This window comes from Cynara cardunculus, unplaced genomic scaffold (genome assembly GCF_001531365.2).
Source record: "Cynara cardunculus var. scolymus isolate 2C unplaced genomic scaffold, CcrdV1 Un_Scaffold_7043, whole genome shotgun sequence".
Lineage (NCBI taxonomy): Eukaryota > Viridiplantae > Streptophyta > Magnoliopsida > Asterales > Asteraceae > Cynara > Cynara cardunculus.
This window is the reverse complement of record NW_020203310.1, coordinates 2,971-21,392: the sequence shown is the minus strand read 5'-3', so window position 1 is coordinate 21,392 and position 18,422 is coordinate 2,971. Positions and strand designations below refer to the sequence as shown.

Genomic DNA, 18,422 nt, shown 5'->3' with positions numbered 1-18,422 from the left:
GAGTTTCAATCATTTTTTAGTACAACATAATAAGAAAGACAAGATTAACCGAGGTTRTTCAAACAAGCATAAGACAACTAAAAGGTATTACCGTAGCAATTGGGGTTATGGATTTTCAGTTTATGGGGGGTAGTATGGGACCCGTAGTCGGGGAGAAAATTWCCMGTTTGATTGAATACGCGAAGTTGGGATCATAAAAATTAGTTGAGAAATTGTAAAATTGGATTTTACTGACAATGCAGCTCCCATACTTTGCTAATGTATAACTCACAAACTGTAAGTCGTAATAAGCTCGTATCTTGCAACAACTTTCATGAAGGGTCGAAAGTCAGTTATGACTTTAATTGGCTCGAAACAGTGTGTTTTCGAGGTTGTTTACACTGTATTTGGGATTAATTTGTTTTTTTTTGTAAAATTCGTATAAAATATATGGATAATCAAAATGAGGTGAGTAGATTCATATATCAAAAGTAATACTGATTCTTATGAATTTAATATATAAATGTGATCATCGATTCATTTAACTAACTTCAATAATTTAAAAAAAATTATCGTCATCGCGCAACGCGCGATATCAAACACTAGTTTACTAATAAGCCAAAAAATAAATAAATTAGAATAGTAGATAATTAAATCAACGTAAGTGACTGATAATAATATAAAAGTTTTGATATAAAAATAATAATTAATCTTTTCTTTTTTGATGACCACAGAAAAGAGATCCCATATTTGATTTCATTGGTATTAGACATAAATTATAGTCAATAAAACACAAAACCAGATAGCAAATAAAGATTATAAGAGGATTTAAAGAAACAAAATCTATAAACATTTGAATTTATTTATAGTTAACATCATACTATATAAATATGTAGAGCATATTTAATAAATAAATCAAACAAAATTTATCAAAGTTATACGACACAAATAAATATAAATGACATTAAAATAGAATTAATTTAATTTGATAACATGATATATGATAAGTACTTAATAATAAAATATAAACCAATCAATAATTAGTAAAAAAAATATGAATTAACCTTTCTTTAGTTTACATGAGATTCAAAAGCAAATTTTAAGATTTTGATGGGTTAAATGATATTTTCAATTTTCTCCTATAATAACCTTAAACAAATTTTAATTTATATGCTCATGTTTTATGCATGTAAAGAATATATATATATATATATATATATATAGGGGCCCATTCAAGGGATAACTGAATAATGTGTGGTAACCGTGAGATTCAATCTCAACCACAAATCAATAGATAAATTATAAAATTTATAATTTTGGTAATTCTCGATTCAATAAAAAATCAGAAACAAATCGAAATATCTCATAATCAACCATTTCGAAATAAGGAAATTCCCCCCTTTTTTACTTGTTGGAATTGTTTTTAATTAAAATTTTAATGCAATGATATTTTAGGTATTTTCTCTCCTCTCTTCGTCCCCGTCTTCCGGCCACCTTCCTCCGGTGATACCACAGTATGATACTCAAACACATATAAGATGCATTGTGATACCACTGTGTTACATATCCGATCGACCACACAAACGACCTCAGTGTGATACCCAATCACATATAAGATGCATTGTGATACCACTGTGTTACATATCCGATCGACCACACAAACGACTTTAGTGTTATACCCAATCACATATAAGATGCATTGTGATACCACTGTGGTATCACCAGAGGACGGGGCCGGAGGCCGGGGGACGGAGACCGGGAGACGGAGAGAGAAGAGAGGAGAGAAGAGAGAAAATACCTAAAATATCATTGTATTAAAATTTTAATTAAAAATTACCAAAATTAAAATTTTCTTAATTTATCTATTGATTTGTGGGTGAGATTGGAATTCACGGTTACCACAAACTAATTAGTTCTCATTTGATTAGGCCTATATATATATATATATATATATATATATATATATATTAACGGTATCGAAGTTCATAACTATAAGAATGCTTACTTGAATTATAGAAATGTTGACAACTGATTGATAAAGTTAGAACCCCGAAAATCTACCGATGAACTCATTGAGCATACATCCTGATAACTTATTATAAAATAATTGAAAAAGAACAACAATAAAACAGAGAGAAAGAATATGTAATTATCATCAATCATAAACTCTTTTCATTATGATGAGTTACAAGCATATAACTACGAGATATTTCACTTCTAACGTAACTATGATATATCCATCTCTATCATCATATTCTTTAGACGATAACACATTTATTATACAACAAAACCAACATTTATTATACAAGAAAACCAATATTTTCAAGCAACAATGATTATAGCCAAAAATAAACATGTGACGTGAACACAAATTTATGCTAAAAAGATAATTGCAAGTAGATTGGAAGAGAAAGACGTTGAGTGGTTTTTACTAAATTTAAGCGTAAAAACCTGATATATATACCAAAGAGGTTGAGTGTTGGCTGCCCTGCCCATGCTCATATTCAACTATCTAATGGATTATATGAATTCCCATTTTTAAACGAAATTCCTTTTGCCAAAGTTTCTTGCTCGTCGTTTTGTGCCCTTTTCTGGCATTATTTCCATTCCCCCTTGACAAAATTTACATAAACAGAACTTGGAATCACCTCTTCTTTTTACCCTTTTTTTTTTCTTTCTAGTCATACAACTTCAAATATCAAAGGGGATATCAAATATGAAGCCCCACCCTACTTCATTTTCAACTCCCTTTTCTCTCTCCCTCTGATCACTCTTCATCATCGTCGTCGTCAATAATCTGTCCAAGAGAATCTAGGGTTTCCAAGATTTGATGTTTCAGCTGTTTTAGACAAAACGCAGGTGAGAATTTTTGTTCCTTGAAATGTTTCTTGAAAAATTACCCAATAAAAAGGGTGTTTATTTAGTTTTAGGGTTCTGTCAGTTTGAAGCTATAAGGTGTTTAGTTTCTTTACTCAATAAAGATTCTACCCTTTTGTTTGTTTTGCATATGGTTTCCAAATACTGCATGCTTTTCATATGGGTTTTTGTTAATTTGAAGAATTTGAATTTAGTAAACTTTTGAAATTACTGTTGATTGATAAAGTCTGTATCTTTGTGTTTGTTTGCGTAGGGATTTTTGTTATCTTGAAAAGAAAGAATGGGTTCATATGTGGGTTTAGTTTATTTGTGGAAGCAATTGAGTTTGTTGCTAACCTTGGTTAGTTTTTGTTTGTTTATTAGGATTTGCTGAGAAATTTATGGTTATGAAATGAAAATAACTGTGTATTTTGAAGCTTTGTGTATGGGTGATCATGAATCATTGAAGTCAACTCAAGCAAACAATCATTTTTCTCAGAGTTTCATGTGATTTCTTTTGTGTTTTTGGTATGGATTGTTAGTCACTTGCAATGGAGGAGAATTGATTTTATTAGGGTTCTAAAGTTGTTTAAAATTTTGGACACCGGAGGTGAGGAATTCGAAATTTCTTCCCTGTTTTCACTCCGCGCAGGTGGGTGAGGATGGGGAGGGGAGGGGAGGGGAGGGGGTACTTATGAAGTTGGTGATCTCGAAGTAAAGTTATGTATAAGAAGATCTATACCACTAGTATTTCTAGTTGATTATGATATTTTTTGTTGATTAACCTGGATATCCAACCCGCTATGCAAGCCGACTAATCCAGGGGCGACCACCTGCTTCGTAGATAGCCCGAAGTCACCGCATTTGAACCTCTATGGCCACAAGGGGTTTTTTATTCCTCCTTGGATTTGAACCTGAGATCTCCTGGTACTTTTGACCTTTGAAGCCAAGCTCAAACCAATCAGGCACCACCCTTGTGGTTAGTTGGTTATGATATTTTACATTTTGCTTTTGGTACTTGGGATAGGACGGGAAAGGACATTAAAAAAAGCTGTCCAATAATTTGGCACTAGTCCAAAATAGGTGGAACAAAATCTGGGAGATTTGACAATATTGGTAAATTACTAAGCTACTCATGTCAATTAAAACCTTAAAGCCTTCAACCAATTCTTTCACCTGACTCTCGCTCGTCCCGTCCAGTCTTATTTGCTAGACTAAAGCCACATGGACACGTATGCAATTTGTAGTTGTTTAAATGTTCCCTTTTTTCGTCGGTCCCATGAAGGTTGCAACATTTTCCTAAGGTACGACATAGCATATCACTAGTCTCCACATCGAGTTTGAAAAGCAGTTCTCAAGTTATGTTTTAAGACATGCACTTCTGATGTGGGTACCACCCAAAGCGCATGTCTCAATCCACAATTTGGCCGACCACCAATCGAATTTGTGTGGGGATCGTAGATGGTTTATTACCTCTTAAAAACTGGCTTGATTATCTGTGAAATATCTGAAATACCCTTTAAAAAGAAAAACTAGAGGAATCATGTGAACCTATAGAACTAAGTCTTGGCAATTTTCATGAGACAGAGGGACTATTGTGAATTATTAATACTAGGACTATTGTAAGTTTCTAACAGAGGAAACCGCTGATCATCTTTATTACCCTTCAAATAATATAGACAAATATACTTTACGATAAGCGTTATTATCACGGAAACCGTACATAGAATGCAGACTCCCAAATGGTATTATAGCACTTCAACACGCCTAAGAAGGGAATGAGATAAGTGTAAATAGTGTCGAACACTTGCGTGGACCGTTTGGGTTGATGAAATGCATGATGGATATCAATTCGATCCAATGGCTACTCTCTAGAATTATATGTATTTAATGTTTAAAAATTTTCAATTATAATCTGTGCTAATTTGCATATATGGTTTCGTTTTCTGTTTCTTTAACAAAACTTTTCTTTTATTTCACATATTTTTATCAGTGGCTTTGATTGCATTCATGGTTCTGCCTTTCAGCCAATAAAATGGCAAAGTTTTGAACTTTCTAACACCATCTTCAAATGGCGACTGAAAGCCCAATTCGAATAATTGAAGCAAGTGGGAAATGGCTTGCGAAACCATCTACAAATATGGGCGTTGAGGATTTGGGGTTGGTTTTAAAGGGCCAAAGATTTCAAGAAAGAAAGAGTAATGTAGCTCCAAATCGAAGCGGAAGTGCACCACCAAGCATGGAAGGTTCATTTGCAGCCTTTGAGAACCTCATTTTTAGGCAAAACTTTGCGGCAGATGCTAGTTTAGCAAGTGGAAACAACGCTAGTGATACGTGTGAGTCGGAAGAGCAGCTTCGTGCTGACCCATCGTATTTTGCATATTACTGGACCCATGTAAATTTAAATCCGAGGCTCCCTCCACCATTGATTTCGGGCGAAAACAGAAATCTCTTCCGCAATGTACGAAGTAGTGGAAGTAATCGGAAATTGACATCTTTTGATGATTCTTTCAGCAGCTCTTTTCATCTGGATCACAGTAATCTTGCTACTCATAAGGAAGAGTCTGATGATGATAGATCATCGAAACAGGTAAAATATTTTTTTTTCATGAAAAACGCGAAAAAGTTGGAAACTTTCAAGATAGTATCGTCCTATGCCGGTTGCTAGAATTTTCATTTTTCAATTGTTAGCTACTAGCTTTCATTTTTTTGTCATTTCTTAGACATTACCTGGATAGATTACACTCTCACGTGTGTGTATTCCTATAAATATTTATGGGCAAAATTCATCAAAACGAAACGAAGTTTGCCTTAGTTCCTATTTAGTGTAAAAGAATTCTGTTCTGATGTAACATCGTTTCAAGATTTTCTATTTAATGTAACAAAGTTCCAAAATTTCTTACTTTTTTGCCCATTTTGACCGATAACCTAATGATCTTGTAACATTTGATGATGTGGATGTCAAGTTTATTGCCCATTTAGCCATAATCCTTCTGTAAACGGGTATCCATGTCATCAAATGTTACAAGATCATCAGGTTGCCAATCAAAATAGGTACAGAATGGGAAATTTTGGAACTTTGAGAAAAAAGTTATTCTTTACACTAAATGGAGACTAAACCGAACTTTGTTGCATTTTGATGCATTTTGCCCAATATATATACACATTCAAATATTATGGGTTATAAATGCAAAGTATATTTCCATACAGGAAGATCTTCCTCGAGTTCATTCACCTGCATATAATCAGTCTAGCCCGTTCAAACTCGAATCGAATGAGGAAGCAGATAATCATGATGACTCCAACTGTACAACTGCCAATGTTTCAAGTTCATCATCTATAGATGGTAGACGGGCCAATATGTCGATTAAGCCACCCGTGAACAAAAATGGTCATTCAGATGAGGATGTTTCAATTAGTGGTGTTGCTGATTCTGACATTTCCGGTTTAAGAAACAGAATAGTTGCTCTTAATATGTCCAACATTTCAAAATTAGAAAGCGAAAGAACCCAAAGGGAGCGGCAGCAAGAACACGTATATAGACAACCAAGAAACGCGTTTCATGTTCAGAATTACCACCCGCAAAATGGCATGAATTCGTTTCTTCAAAATCCAACCAATTTCTCTTCTGAGGTACAACCGATACTTCAGTCCTCTGGATTCACCCCACCACCTTATGCAACCGATGCCGCCTATATGCCACCTGGGAACCACCCTGTGTACCCAAATATGATGCCAACTGGATACTTTCCTCAACAATACACTATCGGTGGATATGCTTTCAACCCGTCACCTTTTTCACCATATGCAGCTGGATATCTTTCTAATACTCCTGTCCCGAGCTTTAGTGGTCAAAGTCAAACTTCTGGACTCAATTTGCAACATTTTAACAATTTCTACGGACACCTCGGGTTACCCATTCAACCTCTGTTTTCAGAAGAGCCAAAACCACAGTCTTTGGGAGCTGTGGGCCATATTAACTTGAACTCAAGAAGGGTGCATAATCCTAGCCCTTACTATTTTGGGAGCCCAACAAATATGGATTTCTTGCAATTTCCGACTTCGCCCTTTGCTAGTCCAGTAATGCCAGGATCACCAATTGGTGGGGCCGGTTACACTGGTAGGAGAAACGAAGGTGTGTATGGTGGATGGAAGATTCATACAGGAAATCAGGTTATAGATGATCCGAAAACATATTCTTTTCTTGAAGAGTTGAAAACTGGTAAAGGTTGCAGGTTAGAGCTATTAGACATTTCGGGACATATTGTTGAATTCAGGCAAGTTCTAAGCCGATTGATTACTCTAAGCTACTTTATCTGTCCCAAAATAAGTGTCTACCTTCCAATTCTACCCTTAGTTATGAGAGGGGGAAATCCATTACTCCGTCTATTAGTAAGGGTAAAATTGTCATTTAGTTAATTAGTAAGCGTAATAATTACACATCAAAACTGTGCCTTTTTCATTGTGGACATTTATTTTGGGACGGAGGGAGTATTTGTTTTTTTTTAGTTTATTTAAATGAAGTAATTCATCTTTACAACAATCGCTGCAGTATTGATCAACATGGAAGTCGATTCATTCAACAGAAGTTGGAAGTTTGTAGCAATGAGGAGAAGGAATCTGTGTTTAAAGAAGTTCTTCCTCATGCTTCGAGACTAATGATCGATGTTTTTGGTAACTACGTTATTCAAAAGGTGCGTGTCATGGCTTATTTTGTAATTCATTTGTTGCATCTTTTATTAGTACTAATTCTACACACACACTATGAAAATCGCAACGGTTGACTCGGGTCATATATTATGAGTAAATGTTCGACTTTTACAAAAGATTTCAAGTTCCCTTCAATAACAAATTAATGACAATCCGATGAAATCTTGTGGACCCATGTCAATGAAAACTTCCCACATGAGTAACCTTCTAAATTTTCATTAGATACCCAATAAGAACCTCCTTCCCAAAATAAGCGTCTACGTTTTTATGTTAGTTTGTCCCAGAATAAATATCCACTTTCAAAAGTAAGTGTTTACTTTCCAATCCTACCCTTAATGATGAGATGGAGAAATTCATTACTCCCTCTATTATTAAGGGTAAAATTGTCATCTGGTTGATTAAAAAGTGTAATAATGATCACACGTTTGTAATATTGTATACCCGTTTCATTGTGGACGTTTATTTTGGGACGGAGGGAGTACAATGGAATGAGTAGCTTAATTCTCGTCTTTGGTGTATTTTAGTTTTTTGAGTATGGAAGTGCCGAGCAGAGGAGGGAACTCGGGAACCAGCTTGAAGGTCAAATATTGCCTTTAAGTCTGCAGATGTACGGTTGCCGTGTAATCCAAAAGGTATATAGCTAGTATTCTAGTCCTCTTCTTGACGTTTTCTATCTCCGAACATTTCAAGTTATTTTTTTCTTTTTTTCTCTTTTACTGCGAACATCCTACCCTCAAGACCCTACCTCTGTGTGAGATATACTGAGCTCGTTTGGTTTACTGTGTTGAACGTTGCATGGTTCAATTGTGTTCTCATTTCGAATTATCAACCATTTATTTGTGTCTTTTTCATCCCATTGAGCTAAATTTATCGTAGGCCCTTGATGCTATCGAGCTAGAACAAAAAACAAAGCTTGTCGGTGAACTGGATGGACATGTTTTACAGTGCGTTCGTGACCAAAACGGGAATCATGTAATACAGAAGTGTATCGAGAGTATTCCAACCGAGAAAATAAAGTTTGTGATATCTTCTTTTCGTGGTCAAGTTGCAGCCTTGTCAAAACATCCGTATGGTTGCCGTGTGATACAGGTACGGAGGTGACTTTGAACTCATGGCGCCTTTATTTAGTACTGTTTTTTTCCTTGTTTATTTCGTTGACGATACTTAAAATCCATTTTTTTATTTAATAGAGGGTACTAGAACATTCTACGGACGAACTACACAGCCAATTTATAGTTGACGAGATTTTGGACTCTGTTTATGATCTTGCACAAGATCAGTATGGTAATTATGTAACGCAGGTTCGTTCCACTGTATCCTGATTTCAAGTTTTATAATAATGGCACTTTAGCGCAATGGATTTTATGATCTTGCACGAGGAGGCCTTCTTTGCCTTTCACCTAGGGGTTGTTTAACACTTACCGCCTCTTACCGGGTAACTAAACACTTATCGCCTCTTACCGGGTAAGAAACAGTTACTCGGTATAATGATTTTTACCAACAATCTTGGTGTGCAATTTTGCATACCAAGAATCTTACCGGTACCCAGTAAGTGAGCGTGGCGAGTCTTACCCTGTTAGTGCTTACCCGGTAAGAGACGTTTATGCTATGATATTCTGATGACCAAGTTACCGAGTTTGTGTTGGTAAAACGGCCCCTAAGTTGCTACATCCCACCTTCAGAACCTACTTTTGAATATGATACATTGGTTTAGTTTGGTAATTGCATCTATTTTGTAATCATGTAAATTACTTGCACGATGTCAAACGTTTATGCTCTAAGCTCATGCTCATCTTCGTTGTCACTTATGTACACATGTTTGGCTGTCGTACTTGCAGTATGTATTGGAGGGGGGGAAACCCGAAGAAAGAAGCCAAATCGTACACAAGTTGGCAGGCCATATAGTACAACTAAGCCAACACAAATTTGCATCGAATGTTATTGAAAAATGTTTGGAATATAGCGACCCATTCGCAAAGGAAATCATGATCGAAGAGATTATTGGATGTGCTGATGGCAGCGATAACTTATTGGTGAGTAAAATTGCTCCCTTCTCCCCAAAACAAGTGTCCACTTCCAAACGTAAATGCCTACTTTCCAATTCTACCCTTAATTACGAGAGGAAGAAATTCATTGCTCCCTTTGTTATTAAGGGTAAAATTGTCATTTAGTTAATTATAAAGTATAATAATTACAGATTTCTAATCTGTGTGCCTTTTTTATCGTGAACATCTATTTTGAGACGTGGGAGTAATCCTAATATCACCATTAACTTTTCAACCCTTGTTGACCGGCAACGAACGATCGTTTTTGTAACTATGTGTTATTTTGATGCCTTAGGTTATGGTGAAGGACCAATTTGCAAATTATGTGGTCCAAAAGGTTCTTCAAACATGTAGCGGCCACCAACGAGAAGTGTTACTTGGCCGTATAAAGATTCATCTCAATTCGTTGAAGAAATATACTTACGGGAAACATATTGTCGCTCGCTTTGAACAACTGTACGGTGAAGGTACATATCCATGAATCATTTTCATTTTTGTAGTTAAGCAAATTTGACCACTATACTCACGAAAAAACAGACACTCTACTAGTTGTTGAGTAGAGGTCAAGTCTGCATACATCCTCCCCCAAAGACCCCACCTCCCGGTGGGACATATTGGGCTTGTTTGGTTTGGTAAATTCGACCATACAAATTACAACATTTGACTTGACACATAGTTTCAGTATATTGATATTAGGTTATATATCATGACATGCAGAATTTGAAGCGTCAGGGTTATAACTTGCACCTGATCGATGATCACGATCTGCAAGATTATCCATGGAAGTGTTTCGTCGTCGGCATATTGATCCTGAAGAACCGAAGAGATATATTTCAAACGGGTAAACTATGAAAGTTGGTTTACGAACGAACGTCTGAAGCAGCAGTGGGTAGGGTTTTAGAGTTGGTTAGATTTGCAATGTTGTTGGGTTTGATGCTTAATAAGGGGGATTATTCAGAATAGAGATCCTTCTTAATGCTGTAAATAGCTGAATTACATGTTTAAGTTAAGTGTGTGGTTGTTCAACTATTCTTTAGAAATTACCAAAAGAAGGGTGTCTGTGTGCGATGTTTTTGTGTGTGTGTGTTACGGAACGCGGTTGCTGCAAAGTTATGCGGGCGACTTGACCTGCGGCCTAGCTCATGGCCAAAGTCGGGCTGCAATCACATATGATTTCAGAGTAAAATCACATGTGATTTGATCATTCTCGTGTTTATCTTGTTTTGACTATATTTTTGTTTGAATCCAACTCTCTCTGGAGTTGCAAATACAATTCATGTAAGTTTTACAAACTTTACAAACCAATTTGATCTTGTTAATTTACAAACCATGCAATTGTTACGAACTCTACAAACCAATCTCCACCGTATGTGTAGATAATTAATGGTGTGGAATAAATCGGTTCCTAAATATACTCTAAACCGTATATGTCGATCCCTCCCTCAGATATTAGGGTGTAAAATAAACGGGTTCCTAAATCTGGTGCGCGATCATTTTATTTTTCAGGAGTATTTTATTATGTCGATCCCTCCCTCGGATATTAGGGTAGCGTTTGTTTTCTAAGAGGTGTTGAGATCTAAAGTCTTATTTCATTTCTAATTAATAAGAGATGGTACTGAAGTCTGAAGTCTGAAATCTGAATGAATATGGCTGTTTGTTTTTGTAAACTGATAAATGTCTGAATTTGTTTAAATTGTCTAATTATTTATCCATTAGAAAATTATAGTGTTCATACAATTTCACATATTTATTCATTATCATTACGAAATTTACATCTAAATTATATAATTAGCATTCATTTAAACAAAAATATGTCATTAACGGTATTTAACACATTTAAATCATATTCAAATACATCAATTGAGACAGGTGAGGACCGATTTGTAAGGATCGAAATGAACGATTAAGTTAATCGATTGAGAAACATCATTGCTAAGAGTTTGTAGAATAATAAAAGACAAAAGAGGTTGGTTTATCTCTTATCAAACAAGAAGTGAACAAGACGCTGTTGGATCTTAAAAGATAAATTCGATTAATTAAATATTCAAGGTCTTAATTAGATATTATTAGATTAATATGTTTTATTATTGTTTAAATTACGTAGTTGGATGCAACGGTTATCAAGATTAAACTGCATATAAGAAGTGTCTGGATACATTGTATGCGATTGGGGGTGTGATAACCAAACCATCATGATGGTTCGGTGGTGTCTGTTCGCTGCATATATATATAGTACATGCTCTGTAAAAACTAATCTCTTATCTAATCTTAATCCTTGCATTTCTTTAGTAAAACTATCTCAATACTTTCAGCCTTCGTTTCCTACGTTTCCTAGTTTTCGTTGGTGCAAATCTGTTGTTGACGGTAGTCGATTGCACAAGTGAATAACCTGTGATTCACTAAGGAATCAAGAAGTAGCGATGGTGATTAATGGTCAAGGAGGACAAAACCATATTGTGTACGGGAAGACTAGGAAGAACGAGGGACGAAAATCACAACAGACGCAAATGCCTCTTAAAAATTGAAAAAAAAAAAACAAACAGTTTGAATAGCCCTACCTCTTAACTAATCAAACGTTTTAGTTTGAAGGAAAGTTTGGATTTAAAATCCTGGGATTTCAACAACTGACGAATTTATCAATCCCGGGAAGATTGTCATTTCAAATCCACATCTCATGGATTTCAATTGTTGCCACCCCACCTCTTTCATCAAATATGTCATCTTTCAAGCCAAACAAACAAATATTTATACAACAATTAAATTCATTCAGATTTTACAGATAAAGACAAGATTTATAGAATAATGGAATTGAATTCTATTCTAAATTCTATAAACCAAATGGATCAACAAAATCTTTCAAAAACATTAAATCAAACCAAACAGTTTCTTAAGGGCTTTTTACCTAAATGTTTGTCCGATAAGCATTTACCGTTAGGATTCAATCACTATAATTTATTTATTTTATCATGTAAAATTATAATACATCAAATCAAAACGTATCATGTTAAACAATTTACCAGATAAGCGTTTATCCAGATAAAAATCATCGCCCTCACTTACCGGTAAGATTCTTGTTATTGCTGGTTGTTAGAATAAATTAGCTGTTATCTTTATTTGTTTTGAATTAGTCTTTTTGGTTGTTGCTGTTAGTCAATAAGTCCTATTCTTTAGGAAGAATGGAGTTTGTTTTGCTTTTTCTGTTTTGTACGTGGCTATTTATAGCCCTCTGTTTCTAGTAATCTAATTGCATTCCTTCAGCACTTTTCATTGTTCTCTGATTTCCAACATTTGGTATCAGAGCTGAAGGTTCTGAGAGAGTGTGAGTATCAGATAAACACGAGGGTGAGTTTATCATAGAGAGATCAGCATGACGGCTCTGGTGAAAGAAAAGTTCGTCCAACCTGCTATTCCCAAATTTGATGGTCACTATGACTATTGGGCCATGACGATGGAGAAYTTTTTGAGAAGTGAGAGGCTGTGGAGTCTGATTGAGGAAGGGATTCCTACCTCTCCGGTTGGAACAGCCCAAGGAAGTGAAGCACAGAGAAAGAATGTGGAGGAGGTTAGGATCAAAGATATGAAGGTGAAGAATTTTCTGTTTCAAGCAATTAGCAGAGAAATTCTGGAGACGATTCTTGACAAAGGAACGTCAAAGGCTATTTGGGAATCAATGAAGCAGAAGTATCAGGGGTCTACCAAAGTAAGAAGGGCACAACTACAAGCATTGAGAAGGGAGTTTGAGTTGCTGTCCATGAAAGAAGATGAACGAGTAGACAGTTTTTTGGGGCGAACTTTGGCTGTGGTGAACAAGATGAAGTCGAATGGGGAGACAATGGAGCAAAGCACAGTTGTTAGTAAGATACTCCGTTCTTTGACGCCAAAATTTAATTACGTTGTGTGTTCAATTGAAGAGTCAAATGATCTGAGTATCTTGAGTATTGATGAGTTGCATGGCAGTCTCCTTGTTCATGAGCAAAGAATGCAAGGTAGTCTTGAAGAGGAACATGTTTTGAAAGTAGCCCAGGAGGACAGATYTGGACGAGGAAGGGGACGAGGTATAATGAGAGGGGGACGTGGAAGAGGACGAGGCMGRCAATCATTCAACAAAGCAATGATTGAGTGTTACAAATGCCATAAGTTGGGACACTTTCAGTATGAGTGTCCTGAGTGGGAAAAGAAGGCGAACTATGTCGAGTCGGGGGAGGATGCACAAGAAGATCTACTGTTGATGACTTGCACCGAACTACATCAAGCACAACAGGAAGAGGTATGGTTTCTGGATTCGGGCTGTAGTAATCATATGACTGGTAACAAGACWTGGTTCTCAACTCTAGATGMAGAATTTAGCCRGACAGTAAGACTTGGGAACGATATGAAGATGTCTGTGGTAGCTAAAGGAAATGTAAGGGTGAAAATTGGTGACATAACACACGTTTTTTCTGATGTTTATTACATCCCAGAGTTGAAAAACAATCTGCTGAGTATAGGACAGCTACAAGAAAAGGGGTTAGCCATCTTCATTCAACATGGCACTTGCAAGGTTTTTCATCCTACAAGGGGAGTAATTATGCTAAGCAACATGAGTAGAAACAGAATGTTCTACTTATCAGTCACTGCACCACAAAACCACGTGTGTTTTCAAGCTGAAAGTGTGTCAGAAAAGGAAGCACAACTATGGCATTGTCGATTCGGCCACTTGAACTACAAAAGTTTAAGAACACTCTTCKACAAGAAAATGGTATCTGGYTTACCATCGATTAAATCCCCAAAGAAATTATGTACTACTTGTTTGACTGGGAAACAACATAAGCGACCTGTCCCTAAGAAGAGTTCATGGAGGGCGTCAAAACAGCTTGAGCTGGTGCATTCAGACATATGCGGTCCTATTGATCCAGCCTCAAACAGCAACAAAAGGTACATTTTAAGTTTCATTGACGATTTTTCACGCAAGACATGGGTTTATTTCTTAACTGAGAAATCAGAAGCACTTGTAATTTTCAAGAATTATAAGGCTTTTGTTGAAAAAGAAGTGGGCATGGGCATAATCTGCTTAAGAACCGATAGGGGTGGTGAATTCAATTCAAATGAATTTACAGAATTCTGTAAGAAACAAGGTATTAGGAGACAACTAACAACAGCCTATACCCCCCAACAAAATGGGGTGGCCGAAAGAAAAAATAGAACAATTATGAATGCTGTCCGTTCAGTACTAAACGAAAAATGTGTTCCTAAAACATTTTGGCCCGAGGYTGTAAAATGGTGTGTGCACGTTCAGAATCGAAGTCCTACAGCAGCKGTTGAAAACAGAACTCCAGAAGAGGCCTGGAGTGGAAAGAAACCATGGGYAGATCATTTTCGAGTGTTTGGATGTGTAGCCCATGTACACATACCAGACCAAAAGAGGAGCAAGTTAGATGACAAGAGCAGAAAGTGTATTTTGTTGGGGGTTAGTGATGAATCCAAAGGTTGGAGGCTGTATGATCCAGACTCGAAGAAGGTTCTTAACAGTAAAGATGTGGTTTTTGATGAAGAGGCCAGTTGGGATTGGGGTGCAGCAACATCAGAAACTCAACAAACACCGTTAGAATGGGCAGATGACATATTTGAAGAGGAAGATCAAAGTGATTCGAGCAGCATTGATGAAGAAAGTGATGAATCAGCTCCCAACAATGCAATCACTAGTGCTACCAGCACACTTGCAACTCTATCACTTGGAGAATCATCGCAAGGGAGGGGCACACGAAGAGACAGAAGAGCACCAGTTTGGATGGCTGATTTTGACACTGGTGAAGCACTTGATGAAGAAGAAAACTTAAATGTGATGATGGTTGCTGAAAGTGATCCGGTAACTTATGAAGAGGCTGTTAAAAATAAGAAGTGGAAGGAAGCAATGTTAGCAGAAATTGAAGCCATCGAAAAAAATCAAACTTGGGAGCTTACTGGTCTGCCTAAAGGAATTAAACCCATTGGAGTTAAGTGGGTGTTCAAAACCAAACTCAATGAAAATGGGGAGATAGAAAAGTTCAAAGCMAGACTTGTGGCAAAGGGTTATGCCCAACGTTATGGAATTGATTATACTGAAGTCTTTGCTCCAGTAGCAAGACTTGACACCATTCGACTGATACTTGCAACAGCTGCTCGGTTTGGTTGGACAGTCTTTCAACTTGATGTGAAAAGTGCTTTCCTTCATGGAAAGCTGAAGGAGCAGGTGTTTGTACAACAACCCGAAGGCTTCATCAAGAAAGGAGAGGAAGAAAAGGTTTATAGGTTGAAGAAGGCACTATATGGTCTCAAACAGGCCCCGAGGGCCTGGTACAGCAGAATTGATGCTTATTTTGTACGAGAAGGTTTTGAAAGATGTCCAAGTGAACATACTTTATTCACAAAGTCACAAGAAGGTAAGCTTTTAATTGTGAGTTTGTATGTTGATGACTTGATATTTACCGGCAATGATAGGATTTTGTGTGAAGAGTTTAAGAATTCCATGATGATGGAGTTTGAAATGACTGACCTTGGGAAGATGAGACACTTTCTTGGTATTGAGGTAAGACAAAGTTCAGAAGGAATCTTCATTGGACAGAGAAGGTATGCTCTAGAAGTATTAGCAAGATTTGGTATGGAAAATAGCAATGCAGTGAAGAATCCTATAGTACCAGGCTCAAAGCTTTCGAAAGATATGGGTGGTGAAAAARTTGATGAAACTCCTTTCAAACAAATAGTTGGGAGTCTGATGTATTTAACTGCAACCAGGCCAGATCTGATGTATGGAGTTAGTTTGATAAGTAGGTTCATGTCCAGTCCTACTATGATGCATTGGCTCGCAGCAAAACGAATTCTGAGATATTTAAAAGGAACARCAAATCTGGGAGTTTTCTATAGAAGAGGAATTGGCACTAAACTTACAGGATTCACAGATAGCGATTATGCCAGTGATATTGATGATCGGAAAAGTACTTCCGGTTTTGTGTTTATGCTGGGAAATGGGGCTGTTTCGTGGTCTTCAAAAAAACAACCGGTAGTTGCTTTGTCCACCACGGAGGCGGAATATATAGCAGCAGCCCTKTGTGCCTGTCAAAGTATTTGGCTCAAGAGGGTTCTGGAGAAGCTAGGAGTTGAAGATGAAGAAGRAACTATTATTATGTGTGATAACAGTTCCACCATACAGCTATCAAAGAACCCGGTGTTTCACGGTAAAAGCAAGCATATTGATGTAAGGTTCCATTTTCTAAGGGAACTAGTATCTGATAAAGTTGTTGAGCTAMGATACTGCAGCACTCATGATCAGCTTGCAGATATGATGACAAAACCATTGAAGCTGGAGCAGTTTGAAAAACTTCGAAGTATGCTTGGAGTAACTGAGATCACAAAAGTAAGCTAAATGCAGGCTGTAATGACAGATGCTTTAGCTTAAGGGAGGGAATGTTAGAATAAATTAGCTGTTATCTTTATTTGTTTTGAATTAGTCTTTTTGGTTGTTGCTGTTAGTCAATAAGTCCTATTCTTTAGGAAGAATGGNTTTGTTTTGAATTAGTCTTTTTGGTTGTTGCTGTTAGTCAATAAGTCCTATTCTTTAGGAAGAATGGAGTTTGTTTTGCTTTTTCTGTTTTGTACTTGGCTATTTATAGCCCTCTGTTTCTAGTAATCTAATTGCATTCCTTCAGCACTTTTCATTGTTCTCTGATTTCCAACACTGGTGTTCTAAATTAAACCCTAGACCTCTCACTAGTTTTCAAATTTTCTTTTCATGAAGTCGTTTGTTTGTTCTCCCGTCAATCTTATTGATTTGTATTAAGATGTCTGAATGAATTAAGTTAAAATATTATCTGTTTGATATTTGCATTTTTGGTCTCTGTCAATTTCATAGATTGAGGCTCAGATCTGTAAAGAAATCGGAATCAAAACAAAGAGGATTAAACCGCCATGGCTGCATCCATCACGGTTTCCACCGGACAAAATGCCCCGCCAAGATACGTTAAATCTCTAACTTTGCCCGATTAACTCAGACAATCAGAAATTTCATCATCACCGCCCCCATTAACTGTTTGTTTGTAGAAAAGATAACCAGAGTAAATTACATAGATCGTCGAATCCAAATGATCAGTTACAGAACACCAATCGACAATGGTGTCTGAAAATTGGAAAGGTGGGGTTTGAAGTTGATCAACAGTAAAAAGATAGAAAGAAAAGAAGAAGAATTAGAAGAAGAAGATCAACTACCAAACCATGGTAAGATAGCTTATCAGCTACATGTTTGCCAAACATAGCCTGTTTATAGGGCACAATCAAAAAGGGTTGTTGAAGATTGGGGGCGATCATGGGTGGCGGAAGGGTGCAACAACCCTTGGTTCGCAGACATCCTTCCCTTCCGCCGCTTCATTGTCTGAGTCTTTTTCCTTTCTTTGCCCCCAAACCCTAATGCAAATGTGAAGCTATCATCTTATAGTGGCTGTGCCAGAATTTTATCTTTTCACCTTCTACTTTGTGTATTTTTTGATTTCAGCTTTGAGGATATGAAGATTGCTACTTTTGGTCCTTCTGTTGTTAAATTTTGTTTATATACTAGTAAGGTATCAACGCAATACAACGGTAGCCATGAATTTTAATGATTTTGAAGTTTTATTAGAGAAGATTTAACGATGATATAAGTTACACTTGTTCTTTACGTATTAATACAATTTGAATAAATAAGAGTTATGGTTTCAATTACAGTTTATCGATGAAAAAAATTATATGACAGTTTAAAATTCAATATATTTAAAATCCAACATATTTAAACGACTCCACAAATGTGTTTGATTTACACCAAAAGCAAAGAATCAAGAGATCGAAAGC

General features: G+C 36.5%; 1 protein-coding gene across 2 annotated transcripts; it reads left to right on the top strand.

Annotated features, from left to right (window-relative positions):
* The first annotated feature begins 2,538 nt into the window (after window positions 1-2,538).
* Window positions 2,539-10,656, top strand: LOC112504819 (pumilio homolog 5-like). 2 transcript variants are annotated; one of them, XM_025108774.1, is made up of 10 exons: window positions 2,539-2,838; window positions 4,829-5,425; window positions 6,046-7,112; window positions 7,388-7,529; window positions 8,070-8,177; window positions 8,422-8,634; window positions 8,736-8,846; window positions 9,384-9,578; window positions 9,886-10,057; window positions 10,308-10,656. In XM_025108774.1, exons 2-10 carry the CDS (start codon window positions 4,907-4,909, stop codon window positions 10,328-10,330), a joined length of 2,550 nt encoding a protein of 849 aa, XP_024964542.1. In that variant the 5' UTR covers window positions 2,539-2,838; window positions 4,829-4,906; the 3' UTR covers window positions 10,331-10,656. The 2 variants fall into 2 exon arrangements, with proteins under 2 accessions (XP_024964542.1, XP_024964543.1); XM_025108775.1 differs by having other exon boundaries at window positions 2,657-2,838; window positions 4,863-5,425.
* The last annotated feature ends 7,766 nt before the right edge of the window (window positions 10,657-18,422 follow it).